Source organism: Haemaphysalis longicornis, unplaced genomic scaffold (genome assembly GCF_048455015.1).
Source record: "Haemaphysalis longicornis isolate Haplotype H1 unplaced genomic scaffold, Haemaphysalis longicornis Haplotype H1 scaffold_12, whole genome shotgun sequence".
NCBI classification, from domain to species: Eukaryota; Metazoa; Arthropoda; class Arachnida; order Ixodida; family Ixodidae; genus Haemaphysalis; species Haemaphysalis longicornis.
Genome location: NW_027526225.1, coordinates 4,912,726 through 4,930,138, shown reverse-complemented (window position 1 = coordinate 4,930,138; position 17,413 = coordinate 4,912,726). Strand labels below are relative to the sequence as shown.

Here is a 17,413-nt window from a genome sequence, read left to right as displayed (position 1 = left end):
CTGTATTGTCGACCCTGAGACTACCCAAGATTAACGAAGCTGCCATTGGTGCAAGAAACGCTACGCAACACAAACATGCATGGCCACCATCATGGCCCCATGCTCACAGATGTAGGAGGGTGGGTGGGTGCAATTCCAAAAAATTGTGCAAGTAATTCCCCTTAGTCAAGTAGCAATTCCGAGTAATCCAAAAAAAATTCACAGCATATCCACGGGGTGAATGATGATGAGTGGGCGAAGCTCCTGAGGGGAAATCATCGGTAAAACCGTGACTCTTTAGTGAAAGTTCGCCCACTACATCTGTGTCCGAACGTGACGTCTAGAGAGTCTCGCTTAAACCGCGCGTCGGCACCTTGGGGCTGAGCTCGCCTGATGCGTTTTGCAGACGCCTCACGAGCTCTCACTGCATCGGGGTCTGCCTGCCGATACGCGCGCTTTCTCGCCGCTTCCCGTTCTCTGACGTTTTGGAGATCCTCTTCGCGCCGCAGCCGTGCCGCTTCGCGTACGGCAGGGTCCTCGCGCCGTTGCCGTGACGCTTGGGCCTCTCGTTCTCGAACGCTGGGATCTTGGTGGCGTCGTCGCGCAGCCAGACGACACGCTTCGGCCTCCCGCTCTCGTACGGCAGGATCTTGGCGGCGGCGTCGCGCAGCTTCACGGAGCGCTTCTGCCTCGCGGGCTCGCACATCTGCAGCCTTATCCATCGGGCGACTCCGAGCGCGCGCCAACAGCGAACGGATTTTATTACAACGCTCCCCGCCATCTAGTAAACAATCCAAGAACTAAACTAGAGGTAGCCACGCCATCTAGTAAACAATCCAAGCGCATCTTTTCATCATATACAAGTACCGCCATCTAGTAAACAATCCAAGAACTAAACTAGAGGTAGCCACGCCATCTAGTAAACAATCCAAGAACTAAACTAGAGGTGGCTACATACATACGTCGAGGGTGGACAGACCCACGCCCTAAGGAGCTTCGCCCCTAAAATCCCTGGAAATTTGTCGTAAATTACACGTAACGTATGACTCCTAGCATATTCAATCCCATTTCCAGTAACTTCAAGCAAGCCTATAGTTGAGTTCACGTTATTCTGTAATTTTTTGATGCTTCACATTTAAAAACTATTGTCAGAGAAGAATTCTACCTAATTGTTTCAAATAATGTAAAACAACGACACCTGGAATAGGCCATGGCGAAAATACTTGCGCTGCAGAAATTTCCAAGTACAAGCTTATGTCTTGAACAAGGCTGAATCTTCTATACCGGAAAGCAAGAAAAGACACTTTTCTTTTTTACTGGCTTAAAATATTTTGGTCACAGTTAAAAACATTAGGCTTCCGCTTTGAATTATTTGTAGCCCAGAAGCCTTTCACGTGGCCTAGAAATTTTGACAAAAACTGTACAGGTGCAGTCTTAAGTAATTGGAGCAAGGGTTTGTGAATATCACGAAATATTGGTTTTACTGGCTATATGACAGCCTTACAGGTTTACAGGAAGCTTTTTCTATTAGGGGGGACCCCTTTAAACGCAAGACTAATGCAACCAGAAAATTTCTGGAAGAAATTCCCGTAAATGTACAAGACCGTGTTCCAATTACTTTAGGCAGCACCTGTACACCTATAAACGATGCTTCAAAGTTCTTGGGTACATGCTAGGCAGTTCAATATACAAGTTGAACTGCTATGATAAAAGTAAATGTTCGGTCAGCACAATGCTTGAAACAAGGAGTGCAGTTTCTCTGAATATTTGCTGCATATGAACAAGAAGGCTTTGCGAGAGGCAGTGAAAACGTTTTTGTTGTTCTTTTCATCTGGATGAGTATTGGTGTACTAAAGGCCTCACTGTATGTATGGAGGCATGTCCAAACACTGCTCGCCAGCAGTTAAGGCGTGGAAAGCTACTGTGCTCGTTGAATACCACCGCTACAAAGCGTTCTCCGTACGAAATTACAAAAACCACTCACTGCCCCAAGAAAGCAACACCCCAACTGCAAACACAGCAGCAGCGGCAATTATTCCGACAAAATGCACCGTAGCTGCAACGATGCTGCGGCCTAAGATTTCAGAAAGGAACGGAACTTTGCAAAACGTAACATCAGTTCGACTGCACTGCTAGCACTGCAGGTGGCACACTGGGGGCCTCTCCCTTAGTGAATCCTAAAGCATTTCTTTTGTGTCGCTCGACTGGACTGTAACATCACACCCTATCCTAAGCCTGGAGCATCCTACAACAGCAAGGTAGTGGAAATGATCGTGTCTGCAGTTTAATTCGAGTTTGGTTATGCTGATCAGCTGTCGGAATATTGTTTGTTGTCGTAACCCAGGACGCCAAAACCTTCAAAGTGTTTATGGAAGCACTTTCCCGGATGTCATTTTTAAATGCCAAATAAAAAAATTTAAGCCGTTCCACTCAATGTGAAAGCTGTCGGAAGTGCAGAGCAGTGATTCGCTATAATGGGCTGTAGCGCTGTTGTCCGCTCACTGCTACCACCCAATGCAATTCAAATTTCCCGCCTCTGCAGTGCTCGCGCACCCCCTCCCTGCAACTGTGCCAATGGGAGTTCTGTTCTTTTTGTGCTTGCTTTTCCTCTCACACAAGCCGGCATTCCACTGCCACCTTTTTTCGCTTACTATCGTAAAAACCAACCCAACGTGGGTTCCTAACTAAATGAACGCAGGCGCTGCCGGTTAATTACGTATATTTTGCCTCAAATGTACCTACAGTTTTCTTTGCGCTAAACAACGGGCAGATGTCCGACAAGCGCCAGTAGCTCACAAGTTTCGAACGCTTATGACTATATAAACCGCTTGGCTTTCAAAGCCTCTGCGTTACGGCACAACGACGGAATGCCGCCTGGGTCTACTTGGGTCCAGCGAGCAAGCTATGACAACAAGGTGAGCCCCTAAAGTGCTCTGCACTTAAAAATGTGCAACCCCACCACTTTGAGGGTGCATTTAAGGGCGTAGGCTGCCTGGCACCATGACAAACTAACTTAATGTCAGCACCAAAAAAATTTGAGCGACACACTTCAGAACAGACTTCCAAAGCCTTGCAAGGTACAGCTTAGAGGCACTGTAGTTCAGCAATGTTGCCTATTATGCGGTACTTGTGGTTACGCTCCGGAATTCGTTGGTGCTGCTATATGCAGCAGAAGTCTAGGATGCCCTCGACAACGACTGGCCAGGGTAAGGATGTACTCGTGCCTTTATCGGACAAAGCTGGTGGAGTTGTTTACTGCAGTGTTAAAAGAGCCATGAAGACAAAATACAAGTTGGGTTTATTGGAAAGACTGCTTAGTCCCGATAACAATGATACCAATACCACCGCAATCTTTGAACAAATAATGGAGATATTAAAGAAAAGGTGTGAAGCAGTCGTGACCCCCTAGCCAATTTCCCACAACTTTTCTATGTCGTCACGGAACCTTGTTTGTGGGATTGGCAGCCGCCTAACTGACCTGTCGCGACGACACGACTGGACGCCTGTAATGGGGCCTCCAGTTCCATTTGACCGCATCACTTGAATGCTAACGTGCAGTTAACGCACTGAAAATTATGTTCTATTGTTGGCCCGTATGACGTCATTCTTGCTCATAACACGTCACTGTGGCGCAAAATTTTAAAGTTTTTAAATACTTCTTGCTTTTTTTTTTTTCGTTAAAAAACACCTTTGGGGCTGTAATGGAGCTGAGTGAGATACTGAATCCTAGTTCTTTCAAATTAAACGAAGTTGTATTTTCTCTTCGTGGCTCCTTCAACTTGACATCTATTTTCCGCAAAGGCTGCAGGAATTTTCGGTCACTTGTAAATCAGTGCTGTTAACGACAACGAATCAAGATGCGTACAAGCTTGGCGCTCCTTTGAGAACTTGTGCTGCAAAATTCATGCCCGACAGTTGCCAATCCAGAGCTCTGGCGAAGCACTGATAGGTTCACTAAGAAGTTCTGAAAGCTCAAGCCACAAACAAAAGTAAATTTTTCCTACCAAAGCTCGCTGCATAGTCATGGCGCTTGGAAGAATAGAAGTGCCTGGCATTAATGGAAGTTACTGAGCAGATCGAATGAAAATTATAACCCTTCAATTTACTAACTGCTAAGGTAGGTAATTTTAATAACATTACTGCTGGCTAAGAATGTTCTGTGCCTGCTGTGCTGACATCATGATGAACCAGTTTGTTCAGAATATTCTTCCCGTATTGCATGCCCCCACTGCCAACAATGTAAAGAAGTTCACCACGACTGTCTCAAAGCTTCATCACAATGAGGGAAAGATCTACACATCTGGCAAGAAATGGTGCAAAACGCAGCATAGGCAAGTTAAATGAACCCAGGGATTTTTTTCGTTGTTCTCTTATCAGCTTCATGCAATTTTTATTGCCAGATAAACCACAGGCATCCCTTAACACAAAAGGACTTGGAAAATGTCCCATCGAAAATTTGTCCTAAAAGTATTTATTTTACATTACATAAGACCGATCTGTTCTGAATTTATGGCAGCTGAGTTCGTCTAAATGGAAGATCACACATTTGACTGTAGTATATGCCTAGAATTATGAACACTTGAGATCCCTTGATTAAAAAAAAAAGGGAGAGACAGAGGAGCCAACTGTGACGAGAGGTCTAGATGCTAACCTACAGGGTGCATTGCCACTCCACATAGCATAATACTGGGTTAATCATGATATGCAATGGCTGAAGCTACTTTCTGGCTTTATGACAGACCCGACAGTGTATGGAGAAAAAAAAAAGCATGATTAATTCTTTTCTCACGCTACTGCCTGCACAATCAAAGCTGTTAGTAAAGCAGCGCATACCCAATGGATCACATTTATTTTAGAAGACCAACGAAAGGATTCTGAATGACAGCAAGAACTCGGCAATGACAACAGAATTGTGGGCACTTCTCCAAAGAGCTGGCTTCAAACTGCAGACCTAGATCTGAAACGTCGAGGCATGAGCGTTCTAGATTTTAAAAATGCAGCCCAAACAACAGCTTGTGGTTGCAGAGGGCACATTTTTCGGGCTCTTACATTTTACAAGATAGTCAAGCTTTGGTGATCTTACAGCCGACAAAAAAAAAAAAATTGTTATTTAGGATGCAAACAATAACTTCGTGCAAAAAATTTTAAAAACAAAAAGTTGGTATGCAGCGGGGGCTTTCGCTGAGAATTGAAAATGAGTTGATACCATTCCTTTACAGCTGAACATTTTCAAGCGAGTGTTGCCTCATAAACGGGCAGATTAACTACAGTTCCAGTCTCACAGCACTTTTATGCGAACGCTGGGCCACCGGTAACACTGCTAACGCGAGCCCGGACCGAACAACAGATGGAAACTTGGGAAGAACCCTCCACATCTCAAAACACGCTGTTGTCGAGAGCTCTGAAACCGGCATCGCAGTTCATGGGAAATGTCTTGGTAGCGCGTTCACGCCGACACGACCACTGCCTCACGCGCAAAAACACAGCCGATAGTTGAGCACTACTCCAACCCGTCATGCTTTTCGCGGACGGCCTCCTTGAAGCGCTCCTCGAGAAGGGACAGTTCGCTGATGAGGTCGGTGATGGCGTTGGTGAAGGCCTCCTGCGGGGTGTTTTCCGGCGTGGTCTGGACGCGCAGGATGAATTTGTGCTCGAGCGGGTGAGGCACCTTGTAGCCGGCGAACAGAACGCACGGGTCTTTGAGCAGCTGCGCGCGGATCATGTTGGCCAAGGTGTGGTCTTCCTTGTTCACGGTGAAGATGGCCGCGTTGGGCACCTTCGTGTCCTTCTCGATGATGACCTTCTTCTCACCGTCGAACAGCAGGAATGACTCGAATGCCGGTGGTGCGTTCATCGCGGTCGCTCCGCGCGACCCAAAGGACGCGACAAGTGGCGCAACACAAAGGAAGCGAGCGCAGGGGTTTGTCGCGAATCGAGCACTGACCAAGCGCCGGACTCCGGGCGACGACTTGAAAAAACAGCCGACGTGAAGAGTGTTGTTTTAAGGCCGGTTGAATTAGCTCTAAATTAACAGGAACGTCGCCTCACTGTCACCTACTACGTTTCGGCGCCGATTACTTCATGGATCGCGATGGCCGAACTAAATGCTGGCTACGGCTTGATGCAAAAGTTAACGGCTAACAAATTTTTTAGACCAACTAAACTTAAATTTGCCAAGCGAACGTAACAAACACACAAAAAATTTTTAATCACAAAAAATTACAAACTTTGTAACTTAAAGTATTGTTTTGCTTTCATTTCAAAGCAGCGATGTTCGGGAATTCACGACCACGAGGGGGCGAAGTGAGAACTTTGCGAAAATGTTTTCTTTTTGATTCCTTTTTCCAGGGAGTACGCCGAGAAGGTGTGTTCGTTTGCGATTTCTGTCTTTCATAATCTGATTTAATCCAATTTGCGTTCAACTGTAGTGTCATAAATTCATTAGGGGGTACGTGTTATTACCTGATAGCGTTTCTAATAACATTATTTGCTCAATTTCTTGTTTTGGTCTTCTGTACGGCCCTCGTAAGCGCCGGCTGTGCCGTCCGTCGTGTACGGAGAAAGCACTGCGAATGTTCGCCAACGAACAGAAAGTCTTTTTGCTGACTAAATCGCTTGTGCTGATTTTATGTGCGACACAATGCTGTATTCCTGTTTGTTGATTGACGTTCTCCAAGGCGTAAACCGTGGCCCTAGTGATCGAATTCCCAGGGCCTCGACAGCGTGTGTGAACAGTGCATCGACAATTTTAAGTGCTCTCACGATCAGATTCTTCGGATACCTGCTGTGCTGCGCTTAATTCTCGAGACTAAGACACAAGGATAACGTTTCGTTTCAGTGAAACAGGCGAGATTTGTTGCCGGCTGTTCGATGCGATTCGATTCGATACAGAACTACTCAATAAAAAGCAGCTCTATGAGGGCTCATCAACTCCTTCCACTTAAATCGGTGAAGTGTACTATTGCTGAGTAATCAAGAACAGGTGCAGACCGACCACGAGGTTGTTTCTGTTGACAACTGATTGAAGGCAAACATGCGTACCGTCAGCAGCGTGCAAGTGGTCGACCTGCCAGCGACGGCACCCAGAAGTGTACCGAGTCTGGTGTCAGCCCGCGTGAGGAAAACAAGTGCCGGCTATTTTCTGGGGTTGCCATTCGGGCATGATGCTAGGGGCGCTGTATAAGGTGGTTCAGAGACTGCGATGCCCAGAATTGAGGTCGGAGATAGTGCTCAAAATAAAAGGGTCAATTCATTTTAGCAGTTAGTGCGAGGTCTGATGTTGCGATTAATGTGTGATTCAGTCTCACTTGCGTTATTACTTGACGGAATTTAACGTACACTTTGAATTCCGTCGCAATGCACAATAGTTGGCAGATATATGGTCCTTTTAGTAAATGGTTTGCTGAAATGATTTGCAGTACCCGCCTTTTTAGCCCATTCAAGGATACTTTCGTTTGGCTACGCTGTGTCTTATTGAAGCAATGCCATTGGCCCCCTCGAACACTGCAAGGGTTTATGGACAACATGAACAAAGTGCATTTTGAATTGAGCTGTAAAATTCACGAACACCCGAGTTTGAGCTCGGAGTGAGTTGTGCAGTGTCGAACCGGTGGCGAGCTCAGTTTGCCCTGTGTGGAAACAGCGGGGGAGGGACTCACTGTGCGCCCCTTGCTTGCAGGAGGAGGCCAGCATGGGGGCGTACAAGTACATGCAGGAGCTGTGGCGCAAGAAGCAGTCGGACGTGATGCGGTTCCTTCTGCGCCTGCGCTGCTGGCACTTCCGCCAGCTCAACACGTGCCACCGCGCACCCCGCCCCACCCGGCCGGACAAGGCTCGCCGCCTGGGATACCGCGCCAAGCAGGGTGAGCTTTGCAGACAATCTTCGGTCCTGCTTTTGCACATAATGCATGAGTAGTGACATGTGGAGAAGTTGGCAAACATGGTGAGGGGCTGCCTAGTAGACAAATACACAAGGAAAGGACGACGCTGAACACAAAACTAATGTTAGTGAAAATGCAGTGCACACATAAATACTCAGACCAAACTCGTGCACCATCGAGATCACATATTCGTGATGTTAGGGCATGTGGCTTTGGTATGAGTATTTATGAATGAGCATTTTCGTTAACATTAGTTGCGAGTTAAACATTGACCTTTTCTTTTTTATACCCCTGTCACACGGGCACTTTCAATTGCGATTGAGTCGATCCGGATCAGGCGCATTCTACACAGCAGTTTCAGTCGCGATCCCGCTCGAACTCAATCCTGGTTTCTCAAGTGCAATCGAGGCTTCCAAGCGTGATCGAACGACACCGGCGATACTCTCGTCCCCGCTCAGTAATGACACAGCAGGTGAAAACGTCAAATAATGCCACAAATTGTGTCAAATAACTTGACCCGAACAAGCGTGCGGTAACATTTCCATAGTTACGTATACCTCCAACTGCTCGAAGTTACCAGACGCCAACCACAAGTACATTGTTAGCGCCATATGACGTACACAAGTGCAACTGGTGCAACTTCTCGATCACGGTTGAAACAGGCCATGGAGCAGCTGCAGTACGTCGAGCGTGCTCGAAAACTCGATCGCGATTCGGTTCAATCGCGGTTGAAAGTGCCCATGTGACAGGGGTATTACTTGTCTACTACACTGCCTCTCAAGATCTTAAGCGCATAATGACCATTTCTTATCGCTGTCACACCAGTAGACTTGCAGAAACGCTAGACAAGACACCTGTGTCATCCGTGTATGTGTCACCGAATCGTGGGGACTTCTGCTACCTCATGCAATGTTTGTGTACAATGAAATCCTTTTTCATTACCAGTCACACCTAACTGTCGCCATGACGAACTAAAAAACAGCAGTCAAGCATGGCCCCCAAAAGTCTTGCAGTCAACAGCCGCGTGCACAAAACGTCCTCGTCGCTTAATCCCTCTTTTCACCCACCCATCGTACCTTCCTTTCACATGGAGGCCATAAAAGCAGGTGCACATTTCCGAGACTATAGTGCACTGTCCAGAGACTAACGCGATACTTTTGCACAAGCTGATGTGGCCTGTCATTTTGCTCGTCACAGGCAGGCCAAAGGTCGCTACGATAACTGGCACACAGTCTGCTCCCTTTTTCCTTGCCCTTCACTTTCCATTGGACCCCGAAAAGCTTGTGTCCCACTATGCGGGCCTTTTATTCTGTCGTTTGTTGGGTTACTGACATCATGTGCTGTGGCTCTATACTTGAGCAGATTGCACGTAGAATGGGCACCATGTGAGCTGGTTGGTTCATAATTCACTTGGTTTGCGATTGAGGGAATGTAGCAGAACATTAGAACGGCAAAGCGCAAGTGGAATTGGCAGCTGGAATAGTGAAGACCGAGTGTGCTGTCACTGCGACACTACTACAGAGTTCTTTACTGGTTTGGTACGTATTGCAAATGCATCTCCACAGTATTGTCACAGCACTAAGCTCACCCGGCCAAGCACCGAGGGGATTTATTTTTTATTTTATATTAAAGACTTCCTCTGAGCTGCCTGCTACAATATGAGAAAAGACTAGACTAGCCATTCAGAATGCTGCCAATTCGTCGTGCTTTTGGGCTTGCAGACTCGAGCACCTCTGCGCAGCAGCTGTTTGCGAGTAGACCTAGTTGCTGCCTCGCTTGTTCCGTTTGTGAGCGTGGCGCTCTTGACATGTGGTGCAGGCTACGTGATCTACCGCATCCGGGTGCGCCGCGGTGGCCGCAAGAAGCAGGTGCCCAAGGGCTGCACCTATGGCAAGCCCAAGAACCACGGTGTCAACAGCCTCAAGCCCGTCCGCAACCACCAGTCCATCGCCGAGGTGAGAGGGCGCAGCTTTGGCCTCGCCTGGCACGTGTTAATGGGGCTGATTGCGAGCTGGCCTAGCTCCGTGCGAGGGTTTGGGAGGGCCGTTTGCAGCCGGCGTATTTCGAGCTGAAACAAACGATTGGTTTGCTTCAAGGAATGCTTAAAAGTTCACAAGTGAACTGAGACGGGCTAGTTGGTGCATGATGCCACTAGAAAAAACAGCGCCAAAAAACGATACCACAGGGAGCGCAGTGTTTGTCTTTACTCCCTGTCGTATCGTTTTTTGGCGCTGTTTTTTCTAAGTGGCTTGAAAGTTGTTTGGGTATTGTTACAGCACTCTCTACAAAGCGTGTGGTTCAAACTGCAGGCATTTAGCAATGGCGGGGATTTGAATTGATGCGTCAATGCAAGCTAGTTGGTACTTCATCATGGGAACAGGTTAAGTGCCAGGCACAACTGGAGGACGGAAAACAGACAGGAAAGGGGCGCACTTACTGAGCTTTATTCGCTCCGAAAGCAGTTATAAAGGCACGACGAAAAGAACACCATCTAATACTAGTTGCACCACGTGTGAGAGCAATTACAGCTGCAGCACCCTCCTTACTAATCATCCAGATAAACCACCTCGCTCGAAGGATCAACTGAAGGCTTGCTACGCCATCTTTTTTATGGCGTAGGCCTCGAACACTTCCCATTCTTTTTTGCAGTATGAATGTAGCACTCGGGTCCTGTCGAACGCTGGCACGCAGCCCCTTGGCTTGCATTCAGTCTTACAGTGAAGCGCCAGATTGCTTCCTGTTCCAGTCTTCAGCGTCGCTGCATGCTCACGCAACCGGTCGTTGAGGCAGTGCCCCGTCTGTCCTACGTATACACGTTGAGGCGGGGATTTGGTTGGCACGTTGTGTTGTAATAGTCTGGGCAAGAGTTTTAAGCTTGCTTTTAACTGTGCCTTAGTGTTTTGCCCTAGCTTGTGTTTGTTAGTTTTGTAGAACTTCGCCTCGTGCGTGCGTGCCAGAATTGCTCAAGGCTAAACTGTGGCTATCGTTCTCAACGGATCGCCCCCTCCCTTTAAGTTTTAGTTTGTGTGCCCCTTACCAATCTGTTGTACCAGTTGAATGCCTGAAGCGCCTGTCGCCCAAGGGTGTGAGGTGTGCCCTTGTACCTAGGGATGTTCGGATTTGCCCAAGCCTGTCCACATCACTGTGATGTGGCTGAAACTGACTTGACCCCCTCTTCCTTGCAGGAGCGTGTGGGCCGGAGGTGCAAGGCGCTGCGGGTGCTCAACTCGTACTGGGTGGCCCAGGACTCGACGTTCAAGTACTACGAGGTGATCCTGATCGACCCCTTCCACAAGGCCATCCGGCGCGACCCCAAGGCCAACTGGATCTGCGGGTCGGTGCACAAGCACCGCGAGCTGCGGGGACTCACCTCGGCCGGCCGCAAGTCACGTGGCCTGGGCAAGGGCCACCGCTACACCAAGACGGTGGGCGGATCACGCCGCGCCTGCTGGAAGCGCCGCAACACGCTGCAGCTGCACCGAAAGCGCTGAGGATGATGAGAAGGGGGCGGGCTTTAATAAAGGAGCTGTTGAACCGTCCTCCCTCGGCCGTAGTCTTTCTATCATCCATGTTGACAACCTGGCTCTTAACACTGCTAATCTTTATTGCATTTTGTTTCAGTGCACTTTTAGGGGCAAAGCCCCTAGGGGCTGGGGCTGTTGGCGCTTCCTGTAGTCGTCGTAATCGTCTCGTGTAGTCACTGTACTAAAACACCGGGACGCTCGTTTACTCCTTGTGCTAGAACGTAACTCAATTAAAAACTCCTTGACACTTGTTCACACCTCGTGCTGGAGCGTTTTGCAACGCGTACTAAAAAAACACTGGGAAACTTCTTTAGGTCTTGCGCTAGAATGGAATGTGTACTAAAAAAACACCGGGATGCTCGTTTACGTCTTGCGCTAGAGTGCGTGCTTCAAAGACAAGATACTTGCACCAAAGCTGTAAGCCTCCACCCCCCAGCGGGTTCATCTTCGTTGGCAAAAACGCCAAGGCACCAAGAATACACTTATACACTACATGCTTCGCCCCTTCCCAGATTTCATGTTAGTGGAATGGCCTTGGGCGGGGGGGGGGGGTTTGTTACTGACAGGCTTTAATATGCATTTGCACCACTGTCATTGGTGCTGTTTGCCCCAGCTGTCCTTCCACCATTAAACACAAACCATTAGTTCTTGCATGCCAATTACCGAGTGATGTCTGTGGGGTTGCTTACACAAGGCTGGCCTGTGAAGCGAACTTGCCTGCCAGCAATAATGCTTGGCGGCTCTCGCATAACTCCCAACATGCCGTGCACAGAGTCTCGCGTGGCTCAGGGTTCAGATGAAAAAAGACAACACAGACTCGCAACAAAGAGGTTTATTGCTGTGAATCGTCATGTATGCCACAACAGCGACTCAACAGTGGGATGGATATTCCGGCCCCATCGCGGCATACTCGCAAGAGAAGACAAAGCGGAGACTTGTTGAACGAAGGTTCGTGTTGTGGGCGGGAGGGTGTCTACACTCTTGCAAGGTCGTGTATCCAAAAAGGATCATTTTCCATTTGGGGTCATTGCTGCGGCGGCATTTGCACGTTGTGGTGTGCGTTGGCCAGTGATAACAGCTGCCAGCCAGAGCTGATGATCGTATTGTTACGTGGTGACAAGGTAAAGATAAGACGGTACAGCGATGCATTTAAATGGATGAACTATTTACAAGTGGCCATGACAGTCCGCCATTCGACTTACAGAAATGGCGTTTCCGGCTGCGCTGGGTATGACGTCAGGGCCTACGCGCGGCATGGAACTGCGCAAGTCACGTGGCGGACGGGGCTGCAGGCCGCGTGCCTCGAGCTGTTTTCGATCTGCGCAGCTACAGTAGGTAATCTACTTGAAAGATAACTTTCCGGCACAGCTGGAGGTCACACCCTGGTAATGAGGCGGCCTATGCCTCTGTCCGAACCCTCGGAAGCCGACGACCCGAGTGCTTCTCGGCCCGTTACCCTCTGCTATGCTGACATCTTAGCCTATTTGTTCCGAAAACACCAGCACTTGCTCGAACCGTCCCAATAATTCATTTTATGGCAGCTGCAGACCAAACACCTTCATGTTATCTACCCTAGCCTGTGCTCTCCAAAGTGCAGACTCTGCCCATCCCCATGCGGTGTGAGAGTACCACCTCACCCCAACTCTACTACCCCTGAGCAGTGCGGGAGCCAGCTGGCTAGTGGCAACCTGGGTGACCAGTTAGAGCTGATATCCCGTGCTCAACTGACCACACGGGCCAGGGCCTCCTGGACTGAGCATGCCCCCCCGCAAGAGAGGAACGGCTTGACCGTCCTCGTTTCAGCTCAAATAAAACGTTTATGCCACCACCACCCACGCAAGATGACTGACCAGGGACAGTAACGGCTGCCGTCAACCAATTCTCATTTGGGTGTGACACGTTTTACGATACACAGATATGCTTACGATATACTCTCATATACAATCGACATGACTGGCCAGTAATGATAGCTGTTGTTACAACCTTGCAGTCCTACCGCCGATTCCCATTTGGCTGTGATGTCACCATGCCCACTCGAAGAGCCACTCAGCAGCGTTCACTTTGGCATTATTGCCTTCACGTTCACTACTCGTAGATGAACTTTGCTTTCCAGGGGCAGGAAAGGCGCTCAAGGTAGCACCGACACCTTTGCTTTACTGTCTAGGTCTTGCGGCGTCCTCATGGGCTATCAGACTGGAAGTTGCCGTGAGAAAGGGCCCAGTTTCGAAAAGGGCAGCCTCCTAGGCCGTGGCATGGAAGCTAGGAAGGCTGCTACAGAGAGACAATACAATGCTTATAGAACTCTCGTAAAAAAACTGCTGAAGCGCAGCATGGGAGGATACTTCATATTTGGAAAACTTTCTTCATTCGTGGAAATTCAGTAACCCGGTGCTTCGAAAAATTACCATAGCAATGCATGTGCAACAAATCCTAAAGTAATTGTACCGCAAGGCTTCTGTGAGGAAACCATTGTTCTGATGAGGCCACCTATGCATATAATAGGACTTTCGGAGTGCTTCCGAAAAAATGAAGGAAGCTCACACTTATAGCAGCAATGATGGAGTAAAGGTCGTTGCAGCAGCGAAGAAGAAGCAAATCGGCTGCAATCGTGGACTTAAACCTTCGTGATGGTCATGAAGGGTGCGTACAGTTTCGCTACCTTCAAGTCTTGCACGTTAGTGTGATCTTCCTGAATTTTTTTTTAAACGGAGCTCTTCAGTGATTGTTTCTGGCTTATTATTGTGTGCAACCAACCGGCAAGAGCGAGTAAAGAAATGTTTGCACGTGGCACAAAAGAAGCCTGGCAGGCTGCATGTCACATTTGTCGGATGATTCCATTTCTTACTGCAACCCAACGCAGTTGCTTCGTGGGATACAAGTACGAATTTGTACAACACTTCGAAGGCTGTACAGAGTATTGTAACTAGAGATAATCTTGCTTAAAGCCTGTTTTCGGTTAGTAAACCACCCATTCATCTGTGCCCAAACTTCACATGAAAGTCACATTTTGTACTCTGCAGTGTGGACTGTTTAAACACGTCTCGGGTGCCATGAAAAGCTGCACTACAAGTGGCACCGCAGTGTATAATCAAAATGTTCTCAAAACAAAGCCATCTGCAACTTACCTGCAGTGTGCAACCTATCTTCAGGGTATTTAGTTTACGTTACACAAAATTACACCATACCTAAACAATAGCCAAGATGTTTATTTCAAGTCCGTTTATCAATAATTACTGTTGGGAGAGAGAATTAAGGTATCTTTGCTTAATTTGTACCGCCTCATCCTCAATGCTAACGTGGTTAATTAGGCAATTACTTCCTCAAGCCATTTTGTCCATAGCCGGCCTTCAGTTTGGGCAAATGTAGCCTGGGTGTCACCACCTTACAACTCCTTTTGAATGCACTTCCACTTTTTCTATGTGCATTCTTGTTAACGCCACGATAGCCTCATCAGTGGCCACATGCTCAGAGACGGTGGCTGGTCGTCGTCATTGACGTATTCTTCAAAGGTGAAGTTTTCCAACACGAAGTCGTTTCTCGAAAAGTCAGGGCACACGTCCCAGGTATTATCCACATTGTCCCAGAGCTTGTCAGTGTCTGGAGAGCCTCCACACGACGCACAAAGCCAGCCTTGCAAAGGAAACACCTGCTTGTAACGACAACTTTTGTCTGCCATTGTAAAGCGGTGCTAATGTATACTCTCAGGCGCTCCTTCCATTGCAAAGTGAGCACAGCCTTCCTGCAGACGCACCTTTTTCACTGCGCCTTCATGTTCGCAATGACACCTTGGTCGAAAGGCTGGATTTTGGCAGCGGTGTTTCGTGGCAAAAACTTATGCTGGTCACTGCCAACTTTGCCGAGATGTTATGGACCACCCAAAATCAAAGCTACCTGTTTTTTTATTTTTTTTTCTTTCCGTGACCATTTCCTCGTTGAATTTAGCAGGAAAACGACCTTTGCACCATCCAATCTCTCGAGATGGCCTCGTAAGTTACAGGCAAGCATTAGCTTTCTTAGGCTTATAAGGTTGCACCAACTTGCCACTAAGCAGCAAGCATTGAAGTTGTCCCAGCCAGCCGTGTTCACACGGAAAAAAATTTTTACTTACTCGTTCCATTGGCGCCTTGCAGCCAGTAAAGAGCTCACTTTCAAACAAAAGTGTACAATTTGTAAGTGGGTTATAGAACGAGTATAAACTGGAGAGCATTCAGTGCCGCTAAATAAAATGTACACAGCCCACACATACTCCCGGTGATGACTTGTGGCTCACAAACTTCAAAACTTGGGTCGGCCCACGTGCCATGGATGGATGGATGATAGGAGTATAAGACTTTGACACAGTAAGCAAGCATCTTTGATTAGGAAGCAAAGTCACGTGGGCGACGTCGTAGCTCAAATCAAGGAAAAGTTGAAGTACAATCGGACAACCAGGGTAACGTAGGGGAGACTAAGAGATAAGACCAGAAGTAGGGCAAGACCTAACACTCAACAGAGGACTGAGATAAGAAAGTTTGGTGGCAAAAAATGCATTTGGATTGAGCTGGATATGAGAACTTGGAAGTCCATAGCTCCATCTTGAAGTGAACATAACGTAGAATGATGAGGATATAGGAAACACAGATTGTTTCCCATGCCTTTGTGACCTACAAATGGTGCAATCTACTCCAGTAATCGGTAAGCTTTTAAAAAGACTGCAGTCTACAAGTGGTATTCTGTCTTTCGTGGCCACATTGTAAGCGGTACTATTTACCTTCTATGGGACGGTAACTGGTGATGAGTAAAATCTGCACTATATCCTAATCCCGCCCCGTAAGCGGGTTTGTTAGAAGTGGTCTACGCTGTATTTGGCTTTACATCATTATTGGCGCTGGGCCTTACTTGCCTACCCACAAACTGAATTAACGCGTATAGGAAACTGCGAGGCAGTTGCATCGCACATGTGAAACGCTCCATCATCACAAAACTCGCGCGATACTACGGATAATGGCCTATAAACATTGGTGTCCTAGAATTTTCCTGTATCAAAATGAACCAAATGGGATTGCGTAGTATGTCCCCACTCATCAACACCCTCTCCAGCATGTTCTTCCAGAACCTTTCGTGACCAGAGCTAACCAATCCAAGTACTTCATCCCTCGCTGCCACCATCTATCATCCTTATCCCTATGTTCACAGCCTCCTTCACCTGTCAGCCAATCAGCCGAGAGTCCCCCTTTGCAAATGCCTTTTGTGTCCTTCGCAAATGCCACTTCAGTGGGCTCAAAGTTTCCTTGCCGCAAAGTGCAGCCACAAAGAACTGCACTCAAAATTTCAACTTCTTAAAGATTTTACATTCATACAGTCTGGCTAAAAATACTGCAAGATACAAAATATGACAGCTGAAATATTCGTATCCGTGGAGCAAACGACCATTAAAAATTGCCGACTTTGAAACTGAAATTGAGAAGAGCGTGGCCATTACGGCCAGGCTGAAGGTAGGCTCCAGCCGGCAAGCCAGCAGCCGGCCAGCCGGCACGAACCTGTGCGCAACGCTTTGCCCTCGCCTTCGCCAGTCCTAAGAGAAGCGCGCTCAGCAGAGCTCGACTGGTTCTCCTGAATGGCCGTAGGGAAAAGCGCAGGGCCAGCCCCGTGTCACTTCCGCTTCATGGCTGTTTGCACGATCCGCCGGCAGGTGCAGCATAGCCTGTGACGGAGCTATTTTAAACGCTTCTAATTAATTAACCACGCATTTCATGGGTCTACCTAGTTGGTTTGGTGGCATGTACTGTGCGTTCAAAAAGAATTTGGGCGAGGTGAAATTTGAGTGCAGTTGGCCTTTAAAGGAGCCATGAAGACAAAACACAAGTTTGGTTCATTCAAAAGGCGGACTCGTTAGAATCATACTGACACCACTTCTAACGTAAACTTCGCTGAAATAAGCTACATAATTAGGAAAAAAGGGAATGGACATGCGACCCACTAGCTCATTTCCCGCAACAGAAGCTATGATGTCATACCAGCCAGCTCTGCGATTGGCGGAGGCCGGCAAAA

The 17,413-nt window shown here is 47.9% G+C and overlaps 2 protein-coding genes across 2 annotated transcripts; one reads left to right on the top strand and one right to left on the bottom strand.

Annotated features, from left to right (window-relative positions):
- Window positions 1-4,809: 4,809 nt before the first annotated feature.
- Window positions 4,810-6,089, bottom strand: Polr2j (DNA-directed RNA polymerase II subunit RPB11). Its single transcript, XM_077692790.1, has one exon. It carries the CDS (start codon window positions 5,831-5,833, stop codon window positions 5,480-5,482), a length of 354 nt encoding a protein of 117 aa, XP_077548916.1. The 5' UTR covers window positions 5,834-6,089; the 3' UTR covers window positions 4,810-5,479.
- Window positions 6,090-6,192: 103 nt separating this feature from the next.
- Window positions 6,193-11,398, top strand: LOC144162310 (large ribosomal subunit protein eL15-like). The gene is made up of 4 exons (XM_077692789.1): window positions 6,193-6,343; window positions 7,658-7,841; window positions 9,678-9,814; window positions 11,045-11,398. Exons 2-4 carry the CDS (start codon window positions 7,670-7,672, stop codon window positions 11,348-11,350), a joined length of 615 nt encoding a protein of 204 aa, XP_077548915.1. The 5' UTR covers window positions 6,193-6,343; window positions 7,658-7,669; the 3' UTR covers window positions 11,351-11,398.
- Window positions 11,399-17,413: the final 6,015 nt, after the last annotated feature.

Excerpts from the sequence above, each read along its gene's own strand:
- Polr2j (XM_077692790.1), bottom strand. The coding sequence starts at position 5,833 with ATGAACGCACCACCGGCATTCGAGTCATTCCTGCTGTTCGACGGTGAG.
- LOC144162310 (XM_077692789.1), top strand. The coding sequence starts at position 7,670 with ATGGGGGCGTACAAGTACATGCAGGAGCTGTGGCGCAAGAAGCAGTCG. Across the intron at positions 7,842-9,677 it reads GGGATACCGCGCCAAGCAGG|GCTACGTGATCTACCGCATC; the intron begins GTGAGCTTTGCA and ends CATGTGGTGCAG. Across the intron at positions 9,815-11,044 it reads ACCACCAGTCCATCGCCGAG|GAGCGTGTGGGCCGGAGGTG; the intron begins GTGAGAGGGCGC and ends TCTTCCTTGCAG.